The sequence below is a fragment of the Amblyomma maculatum genome, chromosome 1 (genome assembly GCF_055883805.1).
Source record: "Amblyomma maculatum isolate TAMU_Amacu chromosome 1, ASM5588380v1, whole genome shotgun sequence".
NCBI lineage: Eukaryota > Metazoa > Arthropoda > Arachnida > Ixodida > Ixodidae > Amblyomma > Amblyomma maculatum.
The window spans coordinates 384,268,306-384,290,472 of record NC_139344.1 but is presented as its reverse complement, the minus strand read 5'-3'; the positions used below and the strand labels follow the sequence as shown (position 1 = coordinate 384,290,472).

The 22,167-nt window shown below is 47.1% G+C and overlaps 1 protein-coding gene across 2 annotated transcripts in view; it reads left to right on the top strand.

The window, feature by feature from the left end:
* LOC146208422 (pleckstrin homology domain-containing family G member 7-like) overlaps positions 1-22,167 on the top strand; it is a 142,658-nt gene that overhangs the window by 101,067 nt on the left and 19,424 nt on the right. For both annotated transcript variants that reach the window (XM_084593665.1, XM_084593674.1), the window contains exons 6-12: positions 1,543-1,584; positions 2,945-2,988; positions 7,300-7,407; positions 12,715-13,068; positions 14,235-14,330; positions 14,811-14,912; positions 15,004-15,120. In XM_084593665.1, the coding sequence (XP_084449791.1) occupies positions 1,543-1,584; positions 2,945-2,988; positions 7,300-7,407; positions 12,715-13,068; positions 14,235-14,330; positions 14,811-14,912; positions 15,004-15,120 (863 nt within the window). The remainder of the gene's footprint in view (positions 1-1,542; positions 1,585-2,944; positions 2,989-7,299; positions 7,408-12,714; positions 13,069-14,234; positions 14,331-14,810; positions 14,913-15,003; positions 15,121-22,167) is intronic.

Below are 22,167 nucleotides of genomic sequence, written 5' to 3'. Positions count from 1 at the left end.
ATATAGTTAATTAAGATGAAAAAGAAAAAATTTGTTTTTTAAAAGGCCATGACGGAAGTTGCAAAAAGCTTGTATTGACCACTCCCAGATGGCGCGACAATTCTTAGGCACCCGAAAAATTCCTACAAATGTCGGTCACTTTTTGAAGCGGAGTTTCGCGACTAGTATGATCCGAAAGCACTGGGCGCCATAGCACCGCTTTGCATTCGCTGTTTCAGAAATAACTACGATGCGCAACTAAGTGCAATTAAACTAAACGCGCTCTGGCAGTCACTGGCGCAGAGTCTCTTGACGATTTTCGTAACGCCAGTGTGGGCAGAGTCTCTTGCGCAATACCCTTACGTACATTACTAGTGCGGTCTAGCGCACCAGCTTGTTATGCTTGCTATGTGGAACTACGCGGGAAGGCGGTTTGGTTAACCTGGGTTTACGAAACGTCTAAAGCATTCTGCAAGTGTTAACACAGCCCCGTGCGTTAGCTCAGCTGCTATAAGCATGCAAAGCGCGCCCCGTGAGAGCGAGCGAGTTTGATAAGATGCTTAAATGTACCGCTGTGGCACCAGTCGCAAATGCACTTTGCGTCCGGGAGATATGTTAAAATTCCGCGCGGTAGCACGCAGAGCTTAGAACAAGGTTTTACTTCGTGGCTGGCCTTTATTTGCTGCTTTTCCTAACAAAGGAGTGGGTGCCTTTGTTTCAATAGCGCATAAGATGTAGCTAGACATCGGGCTTTTGCTGACAAAATAATCGCTATTCGCTAATCCCCCCCAAGCAGCTTGCAAAGACTTAACTCATCATTTGGTCGCAGTACGGTTTATTAGACAAATACGGGAATTATTCTATGCGTTTCACAGAATAATTCATTAAACATCTTTCCACATTCTTTATGCAAGGTTTGTTCCCACGATGTCGTTTCAGGAGTTCCTTCTTAGCTAAAATATGCTCTAAAGCCTCATAATAGACGGCGGATCTAGAAGAATTGCAAGCACAGATGTAGCTAGAGCTTGTGCTATCTGCATTATAAGAGCCTTAATGTTCTCCCGGATTGTCGTCATTGTCTACCACCAAGTAGAAATTAAGGGTTCTCTGATTCTCCTCGAAACAGCGTTTTCCTATGGTTTCTTGTGTCAACATTGCGGCAACGCCACTAAACCGATCCAAAGTCGGTTATTGATTTATGCCTTCCCCCCCCCCCCCCCCCCCCCCCTAAGAGATGGTTCGAAGGGGGCCTGTGGTTATTCAGCGTAGAAGTAAAATAAAAAAAGTATTACTGGACTGTCCATCTTCCTCTCACTTTGCGGGCCCTTTCGGGACCTCTTGCTAACTGTTTTGGGACCTCTTTGCGAAAGACATAGTGGCTTAATCAAACAGAACTCTTTAATTTCGTCAATCTTTACCTATTCTTTCCCACGCAAAATGAGTGTATGTACTGATGGGCAGACAGCCCAGAGAAGGTCTCCAGTGTTCGCACAAACGCTCACCTCTCGTTACTTTTCTTGTTTGTTTCTTTCTTTTCCCTTCCGTTCCCTTTGACCCTTGCAGCAGATATCGACGGCTCAACCCAGTGCCTTGCAGTTTCAGAAGGTGAGTGCTCAGACTCGTCTTCACTCGTCTTAAGAAAGCAAACAGTACGACAGTCCAGACAGGTCGAAGAAGTGGCCGCTTGCACTATTTGCTAGGCGTTTCTGGAGGCTCATTCCATATGTCTTTGCAGCTGAAGCAAAGAATTGGTGCTGCCATTCAGTTTGCACTTACGAGCTCTTAGATCCACCTTAAGCCGCTGAAACCATGAGGACAGCCATTGCACAAGATTGAGGGGTTTAGAGAATAAATATTCGAGACAGGGCGCAAAAAAAAAAAAAATGCTTACATGAACTGCTGGTAAGCTCTAAGTCTCGGGTGTCCCGGTTTTAATTTCCTGCTTGTCACGTCACCTCGTCAGTGAAATCCTCAATGCTTACAGATACACGTGAATAACGTTAAAAACCGAAACGATTTTCTTTTTAAGCGCAGTGTTCTGTTTTTTTGGGGCAGTCGCTAGAAAATAGCGTCTTAAAGGGCCACTGTCCAGGGAAGGACCTTTTAAGCGAAGAAGCCCAGTGTTTCGATCAAGTACCCGAGATAGTCTATGCAAAATGCTACAGTGACACGCGCGCCGCAAAGCAACGAAAATACAAATCAAAGCTCTCTCATGCTCTCCTTCGGGAAGCCAGCATACCCGTTTCCTGCGCTGGCCCGTCGAACCGAAGCTATGACGTAATTATCGAAAACGACGTCCATTGGTCCGTCTCGCTCTCTGACTGTGAAGGATGGGTGTCTACCGCTCGCTGCGCGCTTTTCCCTCGCTACGGCTGGACTGGATCCAGCGGCGCGCGCTCCCTCACCCGTTTTTTTTTTTTTTTTCGCGCACGCGGAGTGCCATGCCCCACCTCCCGGCAAACGCGGAGGAGGAAGGGGAATTTGTCTCTGCGGAGGCTAGATGACCAGGTGGGAGAGTGAAAAACCTTTGCAAAGGAACGGGAGGAGAGAAACACGACAGAATCGGGTGATTGCGGTGGCTGTAACTGCGTTATTAGTTACTCATTTCAAAACATTTTGCGGCCTTACGTTCTGGGGGGGAAGTCTCACAGTCACCGGGGAAGAAAATATTTTCGACCGGAAAGTGGACAGTGGGCCTTTAAGAATTATATATATAACAGTTTTCTATGCGTTTTGTAATGTCTGTTTTCACATGAGCACGAATTTTATTGCTTTACTCGACGACTGTAATTTGCAGTAGAAAGTGAGAGGAGTATTAAGGTTTTAGATACAGTTTTCGCAACTACAGGGCATTCTGTGCGCAATACGCGTTTCTGGTGTTCTCCGTTGCACATTTCCGACTGGAGTCGTTCCTTCCTTGTATAAATACTAATCTACCTATTTTCTGCCTATACCTTTCTCGCAGATTCATCAAGAAAAGCTAAAAATACCTGGTCTCTGTTACGGCTGGTAGGTATCCGGACCTCGTGCGTCATTTCCGGCATGCTGGGAATATTCTCCGTTATCTGTTTTATTTGTCTATTTTGCTTCCTGCCATTCCTTAGTCTCCGCTGCATACGCTGACAACGAAAGCTACTTGTGGCGTTCAACACTTTAGTGCAGGTTTTCTAAATTGTGACTCCGTAATCAAAATGTATATTTAACAGCAAAGAATTACGAGGACCTGATAAATTACGGATTGCAGCCTTCAGGTAGAATGCGCTGAATATCTTCTTACTTTTCATTATTATTATTATCATTATTTCTGGATACCAGTATATGAGTTCTTTTCTTTTTTGACATTCAGTCTTTTAACAAGGGCAGCTTTATTGTAAGCAGCCGACAGCACTCATGGTTTCGTCGATACAAAAATGAAACAATGGGTGCTTTTTACAAAAGACCCACGCGTAGCACCGAATCGCCAGCCATTGCTGAGGAACGAAGTGCCACCTATAACAAAGTAAGTTCTTCGTCGCAGATGGATATAAATAAAGTAGGTGTCTCGAAATGTGACTCAGACGCTGTATGATAGCTTTGACCTGGTACTGTGTGATGACCCTGCATACCGAGTTTAGAATGTTTAGTGGGACTAAGAGAAGAAACCTCGAAGTCTTCTTCGTTCCGTCTATTGCAAGCAGTGCAAACTTAAATTCTTAATCTAGTTCCACATACAAGTTCCAGGTATAAGTGGAACTTCGATTTATATAAGTGGAAGTTTCATTTTTAACTAGTACTTTTTGAACGCGTATGTGGAACCAGATTTACAGTGTAGCAACACTTTTAAGCTGGTATGTTTCAAGGAGCAAAAGATAGAAGTAGACTATACCAACTTCGGTAGGTCTAAAGAATGAAATGCTTTTTTCCCAAGATGCACTCATTCACAGTCGTAGCGGTGACACCTGAGTGAGGAGGGAAAATATTACGTTTTAGAGAGAGCTAGACAGAAAATGAACTTGGTTCGCACAACCGAAGTCTTAATCATTCTTCCTCGAAAATGTCGCAAAGACGCATTGTCAGCACAAAGTGAAACCTCCTCCGTTCTTTCAGTTCAGGGAAGCGAGAATGTCCCAGTTAAATACAACCAAGGTTTTAAAAAATACGTGAGCCCTAACCACAAACCAACTAAGACATTTTCAGAGTCGCCTATCCTAACCTGCAGTGTTTGTTCGTTCACTAAAGATAAAAAATCAGCAGTCTAGTCAACCATATTTAATTATTGCCTTAAGGAATCAAGCTAGCCTTTACGTAAAGTAATATTTTTACCATCCGAAAATAATGCTTGGCGCAATAAAACAACATTCTCCTGACGGCTGCGCCACTTTAAAAAACCGAGACGCGTCCCAGATAACAAAATCCGCTTTCCTCTAAACCGCTCTTTTCGATAAAGTTTTGTGCACGCATCTGGCAAATGATTTACAATAACAGCTGGTCTGAATACAGCTGCATTAATCGCATCGTAATAGAAACAACGGAGCTAGCCGTATTTTTTTAGGCTATATTCAAGTTCTGCATTCATACATTTTTCCTCAAGTCAGCACTTTAGATAGCTAATAATTATTTACTAAATAATTAACCTTGGTAAGCGAAAAATGCTGAAGGTAGAATGGACGACTTTAAGCAGCTCAAATTTGGCGTTTGGCTAGGACTCACCGTATTCTTCAAAACACTGTGGTTACATTTAGCTGGACAGCCAGTATACACACACACACACACACACACACACACACACACACACACACACACACACACACACACACACACACGCACACACACACACACACACACACACACACACACACACACACACACACACACACACACACACACACACACACACACACACACACACACACACACACACACACACACACACACACACACACACACACACACACACACACACACACACACACACACACACACACACACACACATGCATACATACATGCATGCATGCATACATACATGCATGCATACATACATACATACATACATACATACATACATACATACATACATACATACATACATACATACATACATACATACATACATACATACATACATACATACATACATACATACATACATACATACATACATACATACATACATACATACATACATACATACATACATAATGTGTGTGTGTCGGGTGTCACAGCTAAGTTCAGCCAAGGGTTGAAAAATAAATATGGAGGTAGGCCAAGGAAACGGTTGCAGACCGGTTGCCAGTCGACTTCCGCACCACAGGCAATTTTTTTTTGCACTTAAGTAATCAGTTCTAAGGTTAATTATTCTACTTTACTTAATATTGACTTTAGAACATGAACGTGAATTGCAAATTTGTAGAGCACCTCGGCCTCCGCGTACAGCCTTCGGCGAGGGAATGCAGATCAGCTGGCTGATTCACACATCACGTGCAGTGAAGCTCCCTTTTCGGTACTACAAAACATTTCTGCGAAACAAAAAACTAACTCATGAATAACATATTCTAGCATATTGGTTTGGATTATATCAATTTTCGTTGTATGTGGTTGGATCTTATTTTCTTCGCTTTGAGTTATTTTGGCTTTGTGTTAGTTTACTGCCTAGATTAGGTTTTTGTTTTGTTTTTTCGATCTGCAAAGGGTACCATTGCAAGAAAGCATTTCATGCTTTAAAAAAACATTCGTCTGTCGTATCGGAATGTGTGTTTTGCATGACGTGTGTGTAGCATGCGTGTGTGTGTGTTCTTATCTTAACAGCATCGTAACGTCTGGCAAAGATTCCACGGACAGTCATGTGGGGTCTGTGCCAGAGGCTAGGATGCATTCGCGGCCTGCCGCCTTTGAGCACCGAACGATGCCTCCCTTCAAGCACGTTTACGCCGTTCACCGGCCGTGCAACCACATTTTCTCATATCTTACTTTTACCGCGCGCTTTTTCTCCATCTGGTTCACTTCAGTGGGAAGCGCGCAATATATTTACCCTTAACTACGTGCGTTGATGAAAAGCAATGACACCAGGGCGCAGCACCACTTGTTGCAGCACAAATAAATGGCCACAGTTAGCTTTAATTTACCCTGTCTGCCAAATCACAGTTTCACCTTTTTTTACTGATAATACATATCGAACATAGGGATAGGTTGCTGGTTGCCTGTGATCCGGGTGGTATAATACACTACGCGATAGGAGTGGGGGAGGGGGTTGCTGTCTCGAACACGAACTTCATTTCGATCAGTTGTGGCCTAAAAGAAGGATAGTGCATGCATATGTATAGCTGCTGTAATGTAGAGGCAAACTGCAATCTAACTTTATTTCAAGCAGGTTTAGTGTGAGCAATCGTCTTAAAAGGCAGTAGACATAAAAACAAAAACCAGCTTTTTTTTTTTTTTTTCGTTGCGAACCGGACGGAAAACCCGCGCCGTAATAGATTACGGGGCGATTATTTCGTTACCTAAAGGTAGCCTCGAAATACAAGTTACCAACTTAAAGCTGTCAGACTTTGTAGAGCTAAATATGGTGTGGGTTTTAGAGTAAATTTTGCTTTCATTTTATGCTTTGCCCAGGCCCTATTATTATTGTGTCCAAGACAGCGAGCTTTCAGGTCATGGTACGGAGCTCCATGTATCCGCCTAGCATGATGTTAGGAGCAGAATCTCGGGTACCAGTTTCGATTACACTACAATGAGATTTAATTTTTGTTGCCAGTTCGGCTTTCATCCAAACTTTAGTGCCCCCGATTGTTAAGTCCTAAATTATACATGTATCACCTTTTTTTGTTGTTGATCTTTTCAAATCTAACATATCTTAAAACGGGGTGTCACCATCGCCGCAGTTTACACGAGACGCAGGTATCACACGCGAATCACCCACCTCGTTTTAAAACTCGGGTCATCGCCGTCGACCGTGCATGTCTCACGGGCTGGCCACCACTGCCTGCAGTGATCACGTGTCCCTTCTCTCTTCCCCTGAGCGAAGCGCCATTGCCGCCCGCTGCCGCTGCTGCTGCCACCGCCGCTGCCGTGAAGCCTGCTTCCAGAGCCGCCCCCGCTTCTTCTTGATCTACGTCTTGATCTTCTACGCTGCCTGCCGTAGAGAGGCCCCCTTGGTGGGCCACGAGCACTCGCATGCACGACTCCCATCCGCCGCCCCTCTTCTTCCTTTTGCCTCTATAATTAATTACCCTTCCCCTATCTGACCCTGCCTGCTCCTCCTCCTCCCCCTCTGCATGTCAGGTGGCGCGCGCGAGCGTCGCGTGCTAAGAGCCCCCTTCTGTCCGTCCACATGTGTGTCCAGTTTGACAGGGCCAACAGGGCCAAGACCGAGTGCCTTGGCGGACTCGAAGAGGTCCTCAGCACGCTCAGGCCGTCCGAGTTCTGCGACGAGCAGCTGGCCAAGTACAAGGCGAGTGACACGTCTCTTCTTCCGCCTTGCGTTCATTCGCACGTTCATCGGAGGGGACGCAGACCTTATCAAGTCTTGTTTAGAAGGGACTGGCGCCTGATGATCAATCATTTATCAATTTTATTGATTGATTGATTCGATAAAATCAAGATAAAGCTGAAACCTTTGTTTTCTTCAAATCAAACTGACGTTCTTATATTAAAAGCTAATAACAATATTAAATGAGTTACTGAATCATTCAATGTTTTCGATTGATTGATTTATTCGATAAAGTTAAAGTAAAGCTGGAAGCTTTCTGTTTTATTCAGAGTATATTTACAAAGACGTTCTTATATTAAAAGCTAACAACAACATTATATTCTTTATTTACAGTCCCTGGTGTGATACTATAATGAATTTGTGTTTTATATATATTTTAGGTTCCTATTCTAGTCCAAAATGTAATGCACTCTTCGGTGATGAATTAACCCTTAACTATCTAGAAACCACGAGCCGTATCGTTAAGTTTAACCCGCCGGGGTGGCGCAGTGGTTACGGCGCTCGACTACTGTTCCCAAGGACGCGGGATCGAATCCCGGCCTCGGCGGCAGCATTTCGATGGAGGCGAAATGCAAGGCGCCCGTGTGCTGTGCGATGTCAGTGCACGTTAAAGAACCCCAGGGGGTCGAAATTTCCGGAGTCCTCCACTACGGCGTCTCTCATAGCCTGAGTTGCATTGGGACGTTAAACCCCACAAACGAAACGAAACGTTAAGTTTAAATAAATCATCACCTAAAACGGTGTTTAAATTGAATAACAACGCCTACTCAATTTACTACTCTTTAAGGACATTTAGTTTTTTTTTATTATCAGTATTGGTTCTTGTGTATACCATAAAGGAACAATTCTTTCTCGTGTAAATGACCAATCTACCATATTTGTTGCTGGCCACGTGCAGCCGTCTGTTGATCGCCAAACGTTCTGTGAGCAATGCATCACAAGTGAAACGCTCTACCGCTTTCGACGCTCTGTATATTCTACAGGCTGGACCCCCTTCTTTAATTATTCACACCCTGAAGAATGTTCAGCAGTTCGACCATGTTGATATTAATATGTAAAGATTTAACAAATGTTCCCTTACGAAGCCAAAGTTACCACGCGCAAACTGCGCAAACTATGAACTAGACCTGTTCATGAGAATAAATAAAACACTAGAGCAAGCTGTTTAGGCACTTTATACACACCATACGCGCATTTATAACTGATCGTACAGTTTGACTGCCTGCAGCTTTCATTGTTAATTTCTGTCTTTCGCTCACTGCATTTCTAAGCAGGAGAAAAAAGAAAGAACCCGAAAGTTGCTGTAATGTTCAAATTTATCGACACAAATAACTTAAATCTATCATCAAGAGAGACAATTTTAACGCGCATTGAAAAATTAAGTTATGGGGCTTGGAATATTTGATGACTTAAGCGACGCGCAGTCGACTTTCTCAAACAGGATGTAGCACTTTGTAAATAAGAAAAACAGAGTGATCGCGGAGTATGTCTTGATGTTTTAACCTTCCTACCTTGACCAGCTCAAACGTTATATATTTTTCGATGACAGAGATTTGACTCTGCAAACGATACACTGCGGTGTTGGCCAAGCCAGACTTTGGTTTTTTTTTTTTTTTTTCTTCTGTTCAACGCATGTCAGTGATATATTTAACATAGTGGCAGGCATATAGCACAGCTTCGAGACTGGCGACACAAGTCTATTTTCATCTGAAAGCTCCCCAGGTCACCATAAAAAAAAAAAAAAAGAGAGAGAGAGAAAGAGAGAAAACTCCGTCCTAAGCGTACTTTACGCGCGGTCAGGGTGCAAGGATAAGTGTAAACATCCGGTGCAAGGATAGGCGTAAACACTATTAAGTCTAACGCCGTATCTTTCGGGCTATAAACAGTGCTTGGGATTGGGTTAGTTGGAACTTCATTTTTACAACACCCGCGCTGCTTAAATTGACGTGGACACAGTTAACGAAGACAAACATGAACTCTGAACAGTTCGCATTTGTTCTCGTTAACTGTGTGCAAGTGAGTCTGATCAGCACACTGTAAACATAATTTCTCCATTTTGCCGCAACGAGGTCGAAATAGTAGAAACCTCTGCCACTTGCAGTTGTGCTTTATGCCTACTTTCCGGAAGTGGATAGAGCATGCTACTTATCTTGCAATAAGCCAGCACCAAAATTATGGCAGACCTGTCGGCGCCCTTTGCCGTCTTAGTACAGATTCCGCTCCGCTTTTAAAATAATTGTTGCTAACTGAGCAGATAGTTTTTTCTACCTCACCTGTTCAGCGAAAAGCGTCAGAAAGAGATCTCAACAAGCTGTTAATGCTAAACAAAAAACAAAAAAAGGCAGTCAGGTTCATAGCCCAAGTTAGCTACCGTTTCGACACTGGTATATATATATATATTTTTTTTTTCTCTCTACACTACAAAATCATTCGGGTCGACGCATTTTTCGGCTATCGTCTCTTACATTGCGTACGACTTTCTCTATCTGCAGCGTCTGATTTTTCTGTCCCTCACTAAACTAAAACTGAAGGAGGTACTTTTTAGGCCCAGCTATAGAGACGCATTGAAGTTTCCACGCAGCATTGACTACAGGGAAGAACTTTGGTTTGTTCTGTTCTAGTTAATCCACAGCACACGCAGAGTTTTGACGGCTCGAGAGAAGGAACATACATAGAGACACATGGAAACTACGGGACCAGCTCTTATTAGGCACGGCGACACCGTGTTACTTGAGGATAGAGATGAACCTATTTTGTGTGTATTAGTAAGCGACAGAAAAGCGATATGATATAATATAAAGCTGATGTAAAGTGATAGATGTGTGTTCAGATGGGAAGAGGAAGTGACAAGAAAATAAGGATATACTGGGATAGTGTTTCGGAGGTGATATAAGTGTTCTTTCACATTCAAGCCTTGTTCTTGCTGACCACCGCTCGTCATTTTTGAAGTGAAAGCTTCATCACCCCACTTCGGGCTAAAGTGAGCAACGGCCCGCGTCTGACCTTCAGGGAGCCAGAGAACAAAGTGTGGCTATAAGCAAAGATCATGCGCCACCCATATGGTGGCACGCTACCTCTCACCTTTGATTGCAAGTGTGGCAACAAGCAAATACTATCCTACACCATAAGCAAACCACTGCACCGCGCTGAGCTCGTGAGAAACAAATCGTAATTACCTTTGTCTAGCGTGGGTATAATCAACGCCGGTGTCGATGATGACGCTACAGGATCTTCTGCGACACTGGATCCTTAATCCTATTATACGCTAACTTGACATCTGGCTAACCTAACTAAAGCATTACGATGTTCATTAAAGCTCTCTTAAAGCACTGAAGCGATATTACCATGGCAGCGAAATATAGACAAGTAGCGTTACAAAACGGCAGTAAAATACCTTAAGGGTAGCATGGGGAAATCACGGACACGAGTTTCACTCAGTAAAACAGAAACCAAAATAGAAAGCTCAGTGAACACTTAAAATCGTACAAGCACGCATAAAATGTAGCTACGATATTGCGAATAGAGCGCTTCCCGTTTGTAGTCGTCTTCTTTCCCTCTTGTTGCTTAACGATGGCTTTCCTTGGCTAATGATGGCTTTCCTTGAATACGAGCTTACTCAGAAATGAATTATAGAATAACTATCTATAGTCCCCTGTTAAAGCATACTGAACTTCTCAGAGCGTTCTGAGTTACTGGCGGTGCCCTTTAAATAAGTAACCGCACACTTGCGACAGCCAGCACCAAAATGGCATGCCAGAAAGACTTCCACGTCTATAGTTGCGCACTGCATGCAAGACGGGTGTGGAAGTCTTAACGGCTTTGCAAAACCCAGAATTAAGCCCACCAGTATGCAGTCGGCTCACTGAATTGAACTATGACCTATATATGAGTACCGCCTAAAAGTGCGCTGCTCATGAAGGGTATGATAATGAGACGGCCCATAATCGTTCAGCCCAACATGCTTTTGGACAAAGCATCTGCATATAAGCAGCCCAGTCAGGTCGCTGAGCGCCCGCATCGATAAAGCTATTAAAAAAGAACTGTACGGACGTGTCTTTGCATACTATTCAGCAACTGGACAGCGCAGCTCGACATGTGATAAATAGACCGCGCCGCAACGTCAGCCTTTTCCGCGTCTCTCAAACATAACGACCCAGCATATCGTTTTCGTGATCTCAGAGCACGACAAGCGTCCGTAGTCCGCTAGTTTCAGAATAACTGCCAAAATAACCTTGGCCACCGTTTTTAGTCGGCATTAGTGTGCCTTCTTTAGATGCTGGTTAACAAAAGCGCGGGAATTGAAACAATAAGTATTACGAACAAATAGGGACAAGGACAAACACCCTTTATGTTCGTTATCTTTTTCGTTGAACATTCAGTGCATGTCTGTTAAGATTCATTCGATAATCCTTCATCAGCAAAATGGAAGTTTCAAAAGGGAAAAGAAGACTTCAACTAAAAACAGTATAGTGGCACAGAAAAAGCAGTCAAAATTGCCTGTTTTGTACACCTTGTTTCCATATATATAAATAGCTAAACGCAGCGAAAACTGTCGCCACACTGCTGGCTGTCTTTTGCTAATGCTAAGAACGACAACGAAGTAGGTTAGCCACAGAATTCATGGCAGCTGCAACTACCACAACAATTGTAACGGGTGCATGGTCCCGTACCTGGAGCTGGTCACGCGAATATGATCATATGTAACCTCACGTGCCGGCCACGTGATCATCGCGCGCTAGAATGTTGATTGCTAAATCCCATCCTACTCTGAATCTTTCGGACAAAACTTCGTATAACAGCTTGCACTGTAATGATAACGTGTACGACCTATTCGGCTAGTATAGCCAGCCCAGATTCTGTGCCAAGGCTTGTGCGAAATCCAACTTGCTGAGCATGGTATTTTTGCTGACTTTCCAAAAACCATGGCAAGCGGGTGGCTATCATTTTTTGCCTAAATCTCGCAAATTGTGAGCGTTAGCGATATTTCCCGCAAATACTGCAAGCTTGTAGGAGGTTTTTCAGGCTTTGGTATTGGGGTCATCACCGAGTTTTTCGATAGATCATCCACCAGCATCAGTGAGCCCTGAACCTAAGCAGTTATTACCCCAAGTGAACTACCTTTACAGTGCGAAGGCCAGCAATGACGGCCGTACTAGCGGCGCCATCTGTTGGGGAGAGTGGAACTACTCTTTGTAAGCGGTCTATACCCACGTTACCGAATGGAATTGGGTTACGCGCCATAACAGCGCGTGGTTGTTCGTCGCGCAGGGCATGACGTGGGAAGGCTTCGTAGCATCGCTCAAGAAGCGCGACGCCGGCAGCGATGAGGAGGATGAGGATGAGTCAAGCAGCGCCGGTTCGCCCAAAAACGAAGGCACCGCGTCGGCGCCAGCTACGGGACCAGCACTGACGTCGGCGCCGTCAGAAGGCGGCGGCCTGTGTGTGCCAAGCGAAGCGGAGCGGGGAAGCCCGACCTCGGCGGGCGATGCCCTGCAAAGCCAATTCCTGCGCACCATCAACCAGACCATCCAAAAGAACGAGGCCAAGAAGAAGGAGGCCCTGTGGGAGCTCTTCCAGAGCGAGTGCAACTTCCTCGAAGACCACCTCATGGTCCTCAAGAACGTACGTCCCTCTCTATGCGACTCGGGGCTGTCGCGGATCTCTTACTCGCAGTCGTCAAGATGTGACGTGCAACTGCTTAAAAGTGACGATAATTTCTATGTACACACGCAGAAAGATATTGAGGAGCATCTCCTAGTGCTGTGATGCATTGCTTGCGTGTAAGACTGATAGTGCATTTTCATGAATGGAAAGCAGATAACTGGAGAAAGTCTGCCTCTTGGTCACCAAATTAAGCTGCGATGAGGCACTCTCACACAGATAAGTTAAGCCCACAGTGACCATATTCAAGTCGCTTCTACCGTGTACAACCAGCCGCAATACCGCAAGCTAGAAGGTATGTACTGTACATAAGCTAGCATGGAAGACGCTGGGTACACAATGACGAGTGATGAAACTAATAGGATTTCTGAATTAGGCTTGCACAAAGTAACGATACGTTAGTCATGCTAACAGTAACGGCGGCACGCAAGCAGGCATATGCGGACTGGTAAGCTACAACCACCAACAATTGCAGGATCAATGGTTTTCGTAAAGGCAGACCAACCGTCGCACGTGCACGTGAGACGCAAACTCACAAGGCTGTTAAAGCCTTTGATGCAATTTAGCGTAACAATAGAGACCGATAGAGGAAAACGTACCGAGAAGTGTGGATATTTAAGGAGACGCTGATATAACAGCATCAGAAGTTAGTGAATCAAAAGGTCTGCATATCTGCATTTATTTTCAGCAACAGAAGGCTATCAAGGTTGTTGAAGCCTTTGAGGAAATTTAGCGTAAAAATAGAGACCGATAGAGGTAAACGTACCGAGAAGTGTGGATATTTAAGAAGACGCTGATGTAACACCATCAGAAGTTAGTGAATCGAAAGGTCTGCATATCTGTATTTATTTTCAGCAATAGAAGGCTATATATATTTATAGCTATAAAAATGAGCGTATTCTTGAAGATACAGCAAAATAGGCATGTATTCGAAAAAAAAAAGAGTAAGGCTTGTGGTTATTTCACTCACCCCGGAAAAGCCTGCCATTGCATGCATAATACCCCACGTCGACGTTAATTTCTAGCCACATGCTCACAGCGCACCCTTACCAATTTCAGTCCCATCAGACCCTGCCTTGCAGTGGCTCCATCATGGCGTGCATACGTAAAACGCTGCATTTTTACAGGTATTCATGGAGCCACTAAAGAAGATCCAAGTAGAAGGATACGCCATGTTTGCTGAACCAGAAGTGCTCTTCGGCAACCTCGACGAATTGTGTTGTGTGAGTCATCCTCCTGTTCTTTTTATTGCGAAAGCAATACTACTCGTTTATTCAAGCCTTCGCGTGACCCGGCCGCAGTTACGTCTTACCCACGTGACGCTGTGATGTCACAGCCCACGTGACACAAAAGCGAGAGATTGGCTGGCAGGGGCTGCCAACTTGGGTCTCTCGTTTCACATGGGACGGTTATGTCAGAGTCAGCCTGCTAGGACCCTGGCATTCACGTTGCCCCTATGGGCCACTAAGGCACGTTCATATGGGTTGGTTAAAGCGGGGCTTTATATGTGGACTGAGGAAGAAGAAAAAGAGAAGAACTCTCGGTCACCCGCAGCTAATGCTATCGATCAATATTTGGTTCAGCAGCGTTGAACCTTCGTAATTTCTTTTTTTTTTCTTTGCACGCTATCTGATCCCCTAGAACGTCTCCAGCGGGGAGTAAAAGGTGAAAACTAACCCATTTTCGTGCCCTGTTTTCATCAGGTCACATACGCCTTCTGTAGAGAATTCATCAACTTTATCCTGGCCAGCCACAACTCGGGAGAATTCAGCACGACGGAGGTCCTCATTAGGCTTTTTAAAAAGGTACTGCAACGCATGCATCACACCTTGATATTTATTTTTTATTTCTTTCCTGCCATCACTTGAACCTCCTGCCCCTCTTTTTTTTGCACAGAGTACCAAGGCAGCAGCACTGAGGCAAGCGTACCACCGTTACACGCTCAACTACATAAATGCGCTCAACTACTTGGAGACGCTGAGGAGACAAGTGGAATTCAACGAGTTTGAAAAGGTGCGTATCTTTGGGACCCACGCTACGCACGTTCCTGGCGTTAGTAAAAAAAATAAGCAGTCACATTTACGCTTCGAGATTAGACTGTTAAGTATTTGTAGTGAAGAGAAGAAATGGGATGGGGTCGTTGTCAACGGTGAAGAGGGGCGGAGGTGAGGGCCGCTTTTTGACTTCTTCGGAAGGCGGCGTTCATAGAATGACTTGCATCAAATCTCACTTCCCATGAGTGCCAGCATTTTTTCACTATAAATTGAGCCGTAGGCACCTGTGGTGATATCTAAAAGCGGAGAGATGGAGAACAAAGGCGGCTTAAACGACGCCTTCAGCGACCCATTTCTTCACTCTAAATCAAACGCGCGAATCAACTTGTTAGCGGCAATTCCGTGCTCCTTTTTGTAAGCAAGTGACTTTCCGTAGATTGGGCGTAAAGATTAGTCGAAATAGCACGTATCTCGACGCCCACCTCGTCCAAGGCGTATTAAGCCGAGCATGGCGGATATATTCTGAAGCAATGCACATCCTCAATACAGAGGATGGCAGCCAAATAATAGTGGTAAAGGCGATCCGAGATCTGACATTAGCGAACGTGTCTTTGCGTCTTTTCAGCTCCGCTAGTCATGCGTAAATGCTGAGGCGCGTCACATCTCTGCCGAGGGTTGCCGGCCTACTATGGAGGCTAACCATGCCGTAAAAAGATCAACGTAGTATTACGTTGTTATCGGAACACGGCCCCGTGTAGGATTTTTTTTTTTTTTCAAATTTATCGGAAAATGAGCTCTTCGGACGGACTCTTCTCTATATGGAGTTTTAAGCGGCCTACAAAGATCATGACGAAGACAGAGGTCGATCGATGGCCATCTCTAGTAGGTGTTGCTTAAGCCGTTTTGGTGGGAAGGGTGGCATGCAATGCTAAGGGCCTCCTATTGGCATAATGAATTTATTTAACCTTTTTCACTGAAAAAAATATGATGCAGCAGGGCAATTTTTAGAACAAAGTTTTTTCTGAAAACGGGACGCGATGCATGGGATGAGCCTTGTCTGCGCTTTTAAATCCACCCCTGGACGAGGCTCGCACAAACTTTATTAACGGTCACTTTTTCGAGTTGGATGTCGTTTGTTAGAGGCTCGCACGCAAACAGCTTCGCTTGCAGCGAACACAGCGCACAAATTTCGACGTTCACTTTCGCCAGCTTTCGCAATACATCGAGTGGCAGCGCGCAAGAAAGCGGATGGAATCCGGGCTCTGTAGCTTCTATCGGGGTTGGTTTACATCTAGAGGTGAAAGGACTGCCACCCTCTGTCATGATTACTCCTGCCTTTGCTGAAAGCCCTGCATTATCTACGCGCCGAAGCTCTCCCCCCTTCCCTTCCTCCCCCTTCTCCCTCACTTTACGAGGCAGGAAGGCAAATACGCCACTGGTGTTTGGAATCCTTTGTATGCGCACACCCTCGTGCTTGGAAAGCAAAACGAGAGCAGTCCTATCTCTCTCGGGACCCCTCCTTCGTCGCCGTTTTATTTCACTCTGAGCCCGTGAAGAATGATTTTTTTTTCTTTTTTTTTTTGTTATTTGTTCTTTATTTCGAGCACGGTTTCGAGAGTACCATGAGCGCTGAAATCTAACGCTGCGCGCGAACTGTCACACGAAAAGCCTATAAGTGGAAGTTACCCTGAAGCCTACGCTTGCCAGATTACCATCGAGTGATTAAAGAACAGTATATATATATATATATATATATATATATATATATATATATATATATATATATATATTGCCACCTGGTGTCCCAGATGTTTTTAGGTGGACCTGGAAGAAAAGGACGCCGAAGTTGTCTCGCGTGCTGTGCGCGGAACTTTGTCTGCTGGTTGAGCTTCGTCCCGTCGTCTTAGTCACATCTAGCCCTGTTGTCCGTGACATATTTTGGTGTCGCCGCAGGGTATCGATCCCAGTATATGTCCCGAACTCCTCCGCATACCCAGGATTCAGGTCCTGTGCCAATCGACACTCCTGTTCACCGTGCTAGCCGGAGGAACCTAGGCCACCTGAGCACGGGCCGTTGGAGTTCAACACCGCAGGCGCCCCTCGACCGGCTATGCAAGGAGCTCCAACTTACTACACCCTGCAAAATCCACGACTGCCTCAGCCCTTCCACGGCAGTCAGAGCGAAGACGTCGAAGACTGGCTTATCCAATTTGAACGGGTCGCCTCGTTTAATCAGTGGGACGACGCCGCCAAGCTTCGAAATGTCTTCTTCAGCCTGGAAGATGGCGCTCGTACTTGGTACGAGAACCGAGAAGACGCCCTAACATCATGGCGTGAGTTCTGCCGACGAATTCGTGAGACCTATACCAGCGCGGATCGGCGAGAACGCGCAGAAAGGGCTCTACAGTCTCGTATACAGATGCCAAATGAGACTGTGACCATGTATGTGGAGGACATGACCCGGCTCTTCCGACGTTCTGACCCGGCCATGACCGAAGACAAAAACGTGCGCCACCTTGTGCACGGTATTAAAGAGCAACTGTTCTCTGGCCTCGTGCGTAATCCACCAAGGACTGTTGCTGAGTTTCTTTCGGAAGCTGTCACAATAGAGAGGATGCTCCAGCAGCAGTCTACCACTTACGACAGGCCGGTGGTCGCCGCTTCGGTTGTGGAGCCGTTTTCGGCCTTCGGGGCTACCCCGAACCTACGCGACATCATCCGCTCAGTTGTACGCGAAGAGCTCCAGAAGCTTTTCGGTGCTCCACAGCCGATGCTCGGCTCTGTAGCTAGCATTGTCCGCGAAGAGCTTCAAGCGTTGAGGCCCTCGGTAGCGTCCGCTGATCCACAACCTTTCCCCACGGAGTACCTGCGTCCAACTTATGCAGATATGGCGCGACGCCCTGCCCCTGCTTCGGCGCCATTACCGCCACCCGATCAAGGCTCACTGTATTCCGCACACACTGAGCCGTTCGTCGACAACCGACGACCACCCCAGCGGAAGGCGGACCTGTGGCGCGCCCCAAATCGCCAGCGACTGTGCTACCATTGCGGGGAGCCAGGTCATCTCTATCGCCAGTGCCCCTATCGACACTTTGGACTTCACGGATTTCCCATCGACATGCTTCACCCTCCAATAGGCCAAAGACCCCGGGAGATAGAAGACTACTTAGCGCAGCAGCGCATGGCGCCAACTTCTCAGCGGCAGTCACGATCCACGTCCCCACGCCGACCATCGCCGCAGCGCGGGCCATCCTGGACGGCGCAGCGACGCTCGCCAAGTCCCCACCGGGAAAACTAAAGACAGCGACCTCCGGGGGCGAGGCCGCTTGCAATCGACGTGACGAAGACACCCTGACAAGGAGACCTGTGAGCGATCTGGATTTTACGGCACCGACGACAGTTCCTACGCATGAACATCGACTCTCGCTGGACATACCCATGCTTCTCGACGGCCATAAGGTTAGCGCATTGGTGGACACTGGCGCGGATTTTTCGATTATAAGCGGGAAGCTAGCAGCGCTTCTAAAAAAAGTCATGACACCACGGTCGGGCACGCAGATTTGCACCGCTGGCGGACATGTCGTAACTCCTAGTGGCCTGTGCACGGCACGAGTTCAAATTCGCAGCTCCACGTTTATTGTAAGCTGCCTCGTTATACCTGACTGCTCCCGTGACGTTATCCTTGGGGTTGATTTTCTCCGGGAGTATGGAGCTATTATCGATCTCCGAAAGCGCACAGTGACATTTTCAACCGAGAAAGCTGCTGATACTGACGTCAAGAATCGCCAACGCTGCGCCGCCCTTCGAATTTCCGCCGAGAGCGTTTCGATTCCGCCACGCGCCAGTGTTTTTGTGACTGTTACTTGCGACGAACTGCGTGACGGGCATGCGGTCGCGGAAGGCAACCAGTCACTTTTGCTCACCCACGGCATCTGTACAGCGCGCAGCCTCATCCACCTCCGCGACGGCCGGTCTGATCTCCTGGTGACTAACTTCACCAACGAACCCCGGAATCTTTTTCGTGCTACTGCCATCGCGTTTGCTGACTCCTTAGCTGATGTTTCTGAATGTGTTACGTTTGGGGCTGTTAGCACTGTGCAGCCCCCACTTGACCGTCTTGATATTAGTCCGGATCTCTCGGACACACAGAATCGTGAGCTACGTGCCCTCCTACTAGAGTTCAGCTCTTGATTTGCGTCCTCATCGAAAGTACGGCAAACGCCTCTTGTGAAGCACCGCATCATTACTCCTGACGACGCCCGCCCTATCCGCCAGCAGCCGTACCGTATCTCAACGACGGAACGTGAAGCGATTCAGACACAAGTTCAGGAGATGCTTTGTGATGGCGTCATACAACCATCCAATAGCCCGTGGTCATCCCCTGTCGTGCTGGTAAAGAAAAAAGATGGGACCCTTCGCTTCTGTGTCGATTATCGAAAGCTGAATGCCGTCACTATAAAAGACGTCTACCCGCTGCCCCGTATCGACGATTCGCTCGACAAGCTTTGTCGCGCCCAGTACTTCTCCTCCATTGACTTGAAGATTGGGTACTGACAGATTGAGGTTGATGAGCGGGACCGCGAAAAAACAGCTTTTGTCACCCCAGATGGACTGTACGAGTTCAAAGTGCTGCCTTTTGGCCTATATTCAGCGCCGGCAACTTTTCATCGCATGATGGACACCGTCCTCGCCGGCCTCAAATGGCAAATCTGCTTAGTCTATCTCGACGACGTTGTCGTGTTCTCTGAAACCTTTGAAGAACACCTCGAACGCCTGCGTGCAGTATTAGATGCCCTCCGGTCAGCTGACTTGACGCTCAAGCCCAAGAAGTGCCACTTTGGCTACAAAGAGTTGAAGTTTCTTGGTCACCTTGTGAGTGCCGCAGGCGTTAGGCCAGACCCCGACAAGACTGCTGCTGTCGCCAAATTTCCCGTTCCTGCAAACAAGATAAGTTTAAAACGCTTCCTGGGTCTCTGCACGTACTACCGCCGCTTCATCGCCGACTTTTCCAAAGTTACCGCCCCCCTGACTCGCCTCACGCGCTATGATACACAGTTCGTGTGGGGCGCGATACACAGTTCGTGTGGGGCGCCGAGCAACAAGAGGCTTTTGCGGAGCTGCGCAGCCGACTGCAAACAAGCCCTGTTCTTGCGCACTTTCATGAAGACGCTGACACCGAAGTCCACACCGACGCCAGCAATATCGGCCTTGGCGCTGTACTCGTTCAACACCAAGCTGGCGTCGAAAAGGTAATAGCGTATGCCAGCCGCACGCTCTCCCGCGCCGAGACAAACTACTCCACTACGGAAAAGGAATGCCTTGCGGTTCTGTGGGCAACCATGAAATTTAGGCCTTACCTCTACGGCCGCCAGTTTAAAGTTGTCACCGATCATCATTCCTTGTGCTGGCTGGCTAACCTCCGCGACCCATCGGGGCGCCTAGCACGATGGAGTCTTCGCCTCCAAGAATTTGAGTACACCATTGTGTATAAATCTGGCCAGAAGCACGAAGATGCTGACGCGCTGTCGCACGCACCCGTCGGTTTAGTCGATGAGAGCACGGACGAGGAGAGCGGTTTTCTTGGACTGGTGAGTGCTTCAGACATAATGACCCGACAGCGAGCTGACCCGGACCTTAGACCTGTCATTGACCACCTGCAGGGTCGCGCTGCTGATATCCCTCGGCAATTTGCTCGAAACCTGTCTGCTTTCTGTGTCCGGAATGGCGTTCTATACAAACAGAACTCCAGCACTGTTGACCGAGCGTTCCTCCTCGTAGTGCCAGCCGACCTCCGTGCCGATATCCTTTTTGCCTGCCATGATGAGCCCACCTCCGGCCACTTGGGCTTTACACGCACACTCGCCCGAGTTCGTCAAGTCTATTATTGGCCTAAACTCGCTGACGCCGTTCATCGCTACGTCAGAGGCTGTCGTGAGTGCCAACGTCGAAAGGCGCCACCTCTCAAGCCAGCGGGTTTGCTCCAACCTATTGCGCCTCCCCGAACACCGTTTGACCAAATCGGCATCGACCTTCTGGGCCCATTTCCGCTGACATCGGTCGGTAACAAATGGATTATAGTCCCGACCGACTATCTCGCACAGTATGCGGAAACCAAGGCGGTGAAGCGTGGCACGTCATCTGAAATCGCCCAGTTTTTTATGCAGCAGATCGTGTTGCGCCATGGCGCACCGTCCCAAGTAATCACCGATCGAGGCACGGCGTTTACGGCACAACTTATGCACGACGTATTTGAGCTGAGTCACACGAGCCATCGCAAAACCACTGCTTATCACCCACAGACGAATGGCCTCACGGAGAGACTCAATAAAACGATCGCCGACATGATTGCAATGTACATAGACTCCCAGCACAAGACCTGGGACGAGATTCTCCCGTACGTCACATATGCCTACAACACTGCCATCCAAGAGACTATGCGTTTTACGCCATTTCGCCTGCTCTATGGACGCGACGTTCAGACGATGTTAGATGCCATGCTTCCGTGCTGCACGGATAATCCTCTCATCCCAGACGCTGAGCAGTTTGCTCAGCGCGCCGAGGAAGCACGTCAACTTGCCCGCATCCACATTCAGCAACAGCAGGGAAAGGATACGCGTCGCTACAACCTCCGTCATCGACACGTCACATACCAACCAGGAGAGCAAGTTTGGGTGTGGACACCGGTGCGCCGGCACGGCTTGTCTGAAAAACTGATGTCGCGATACTTTGGACCTTACAGGGTTCTGCGCCGTGTCACAGAAGTGACATACGAAGTCCTTCCAGCGGGTACTGTGCAGACCTCGCGTCGGCAACCACGCTCAGAGGTGGTGCACGTTGTCCGCATGAAACCGTATTTCACGCAGTAATGTGCGGTGTACTATGCACTCGTTTAGTTGTGTAGGGCACCGTCTCTGTTTTATATTCGTTTTCTGTACTGACTTGCATCGCCCATCGCTCGCGCCCAGTCTGTGCTTTCGTTTTTTTAGGAGGGGGAGTAATGCCACCTGGTGTCCCAGATGTTTTTAGGTGGCACCTGGAAGAAAAGGACGCCGAAGTTGTCTCGCGT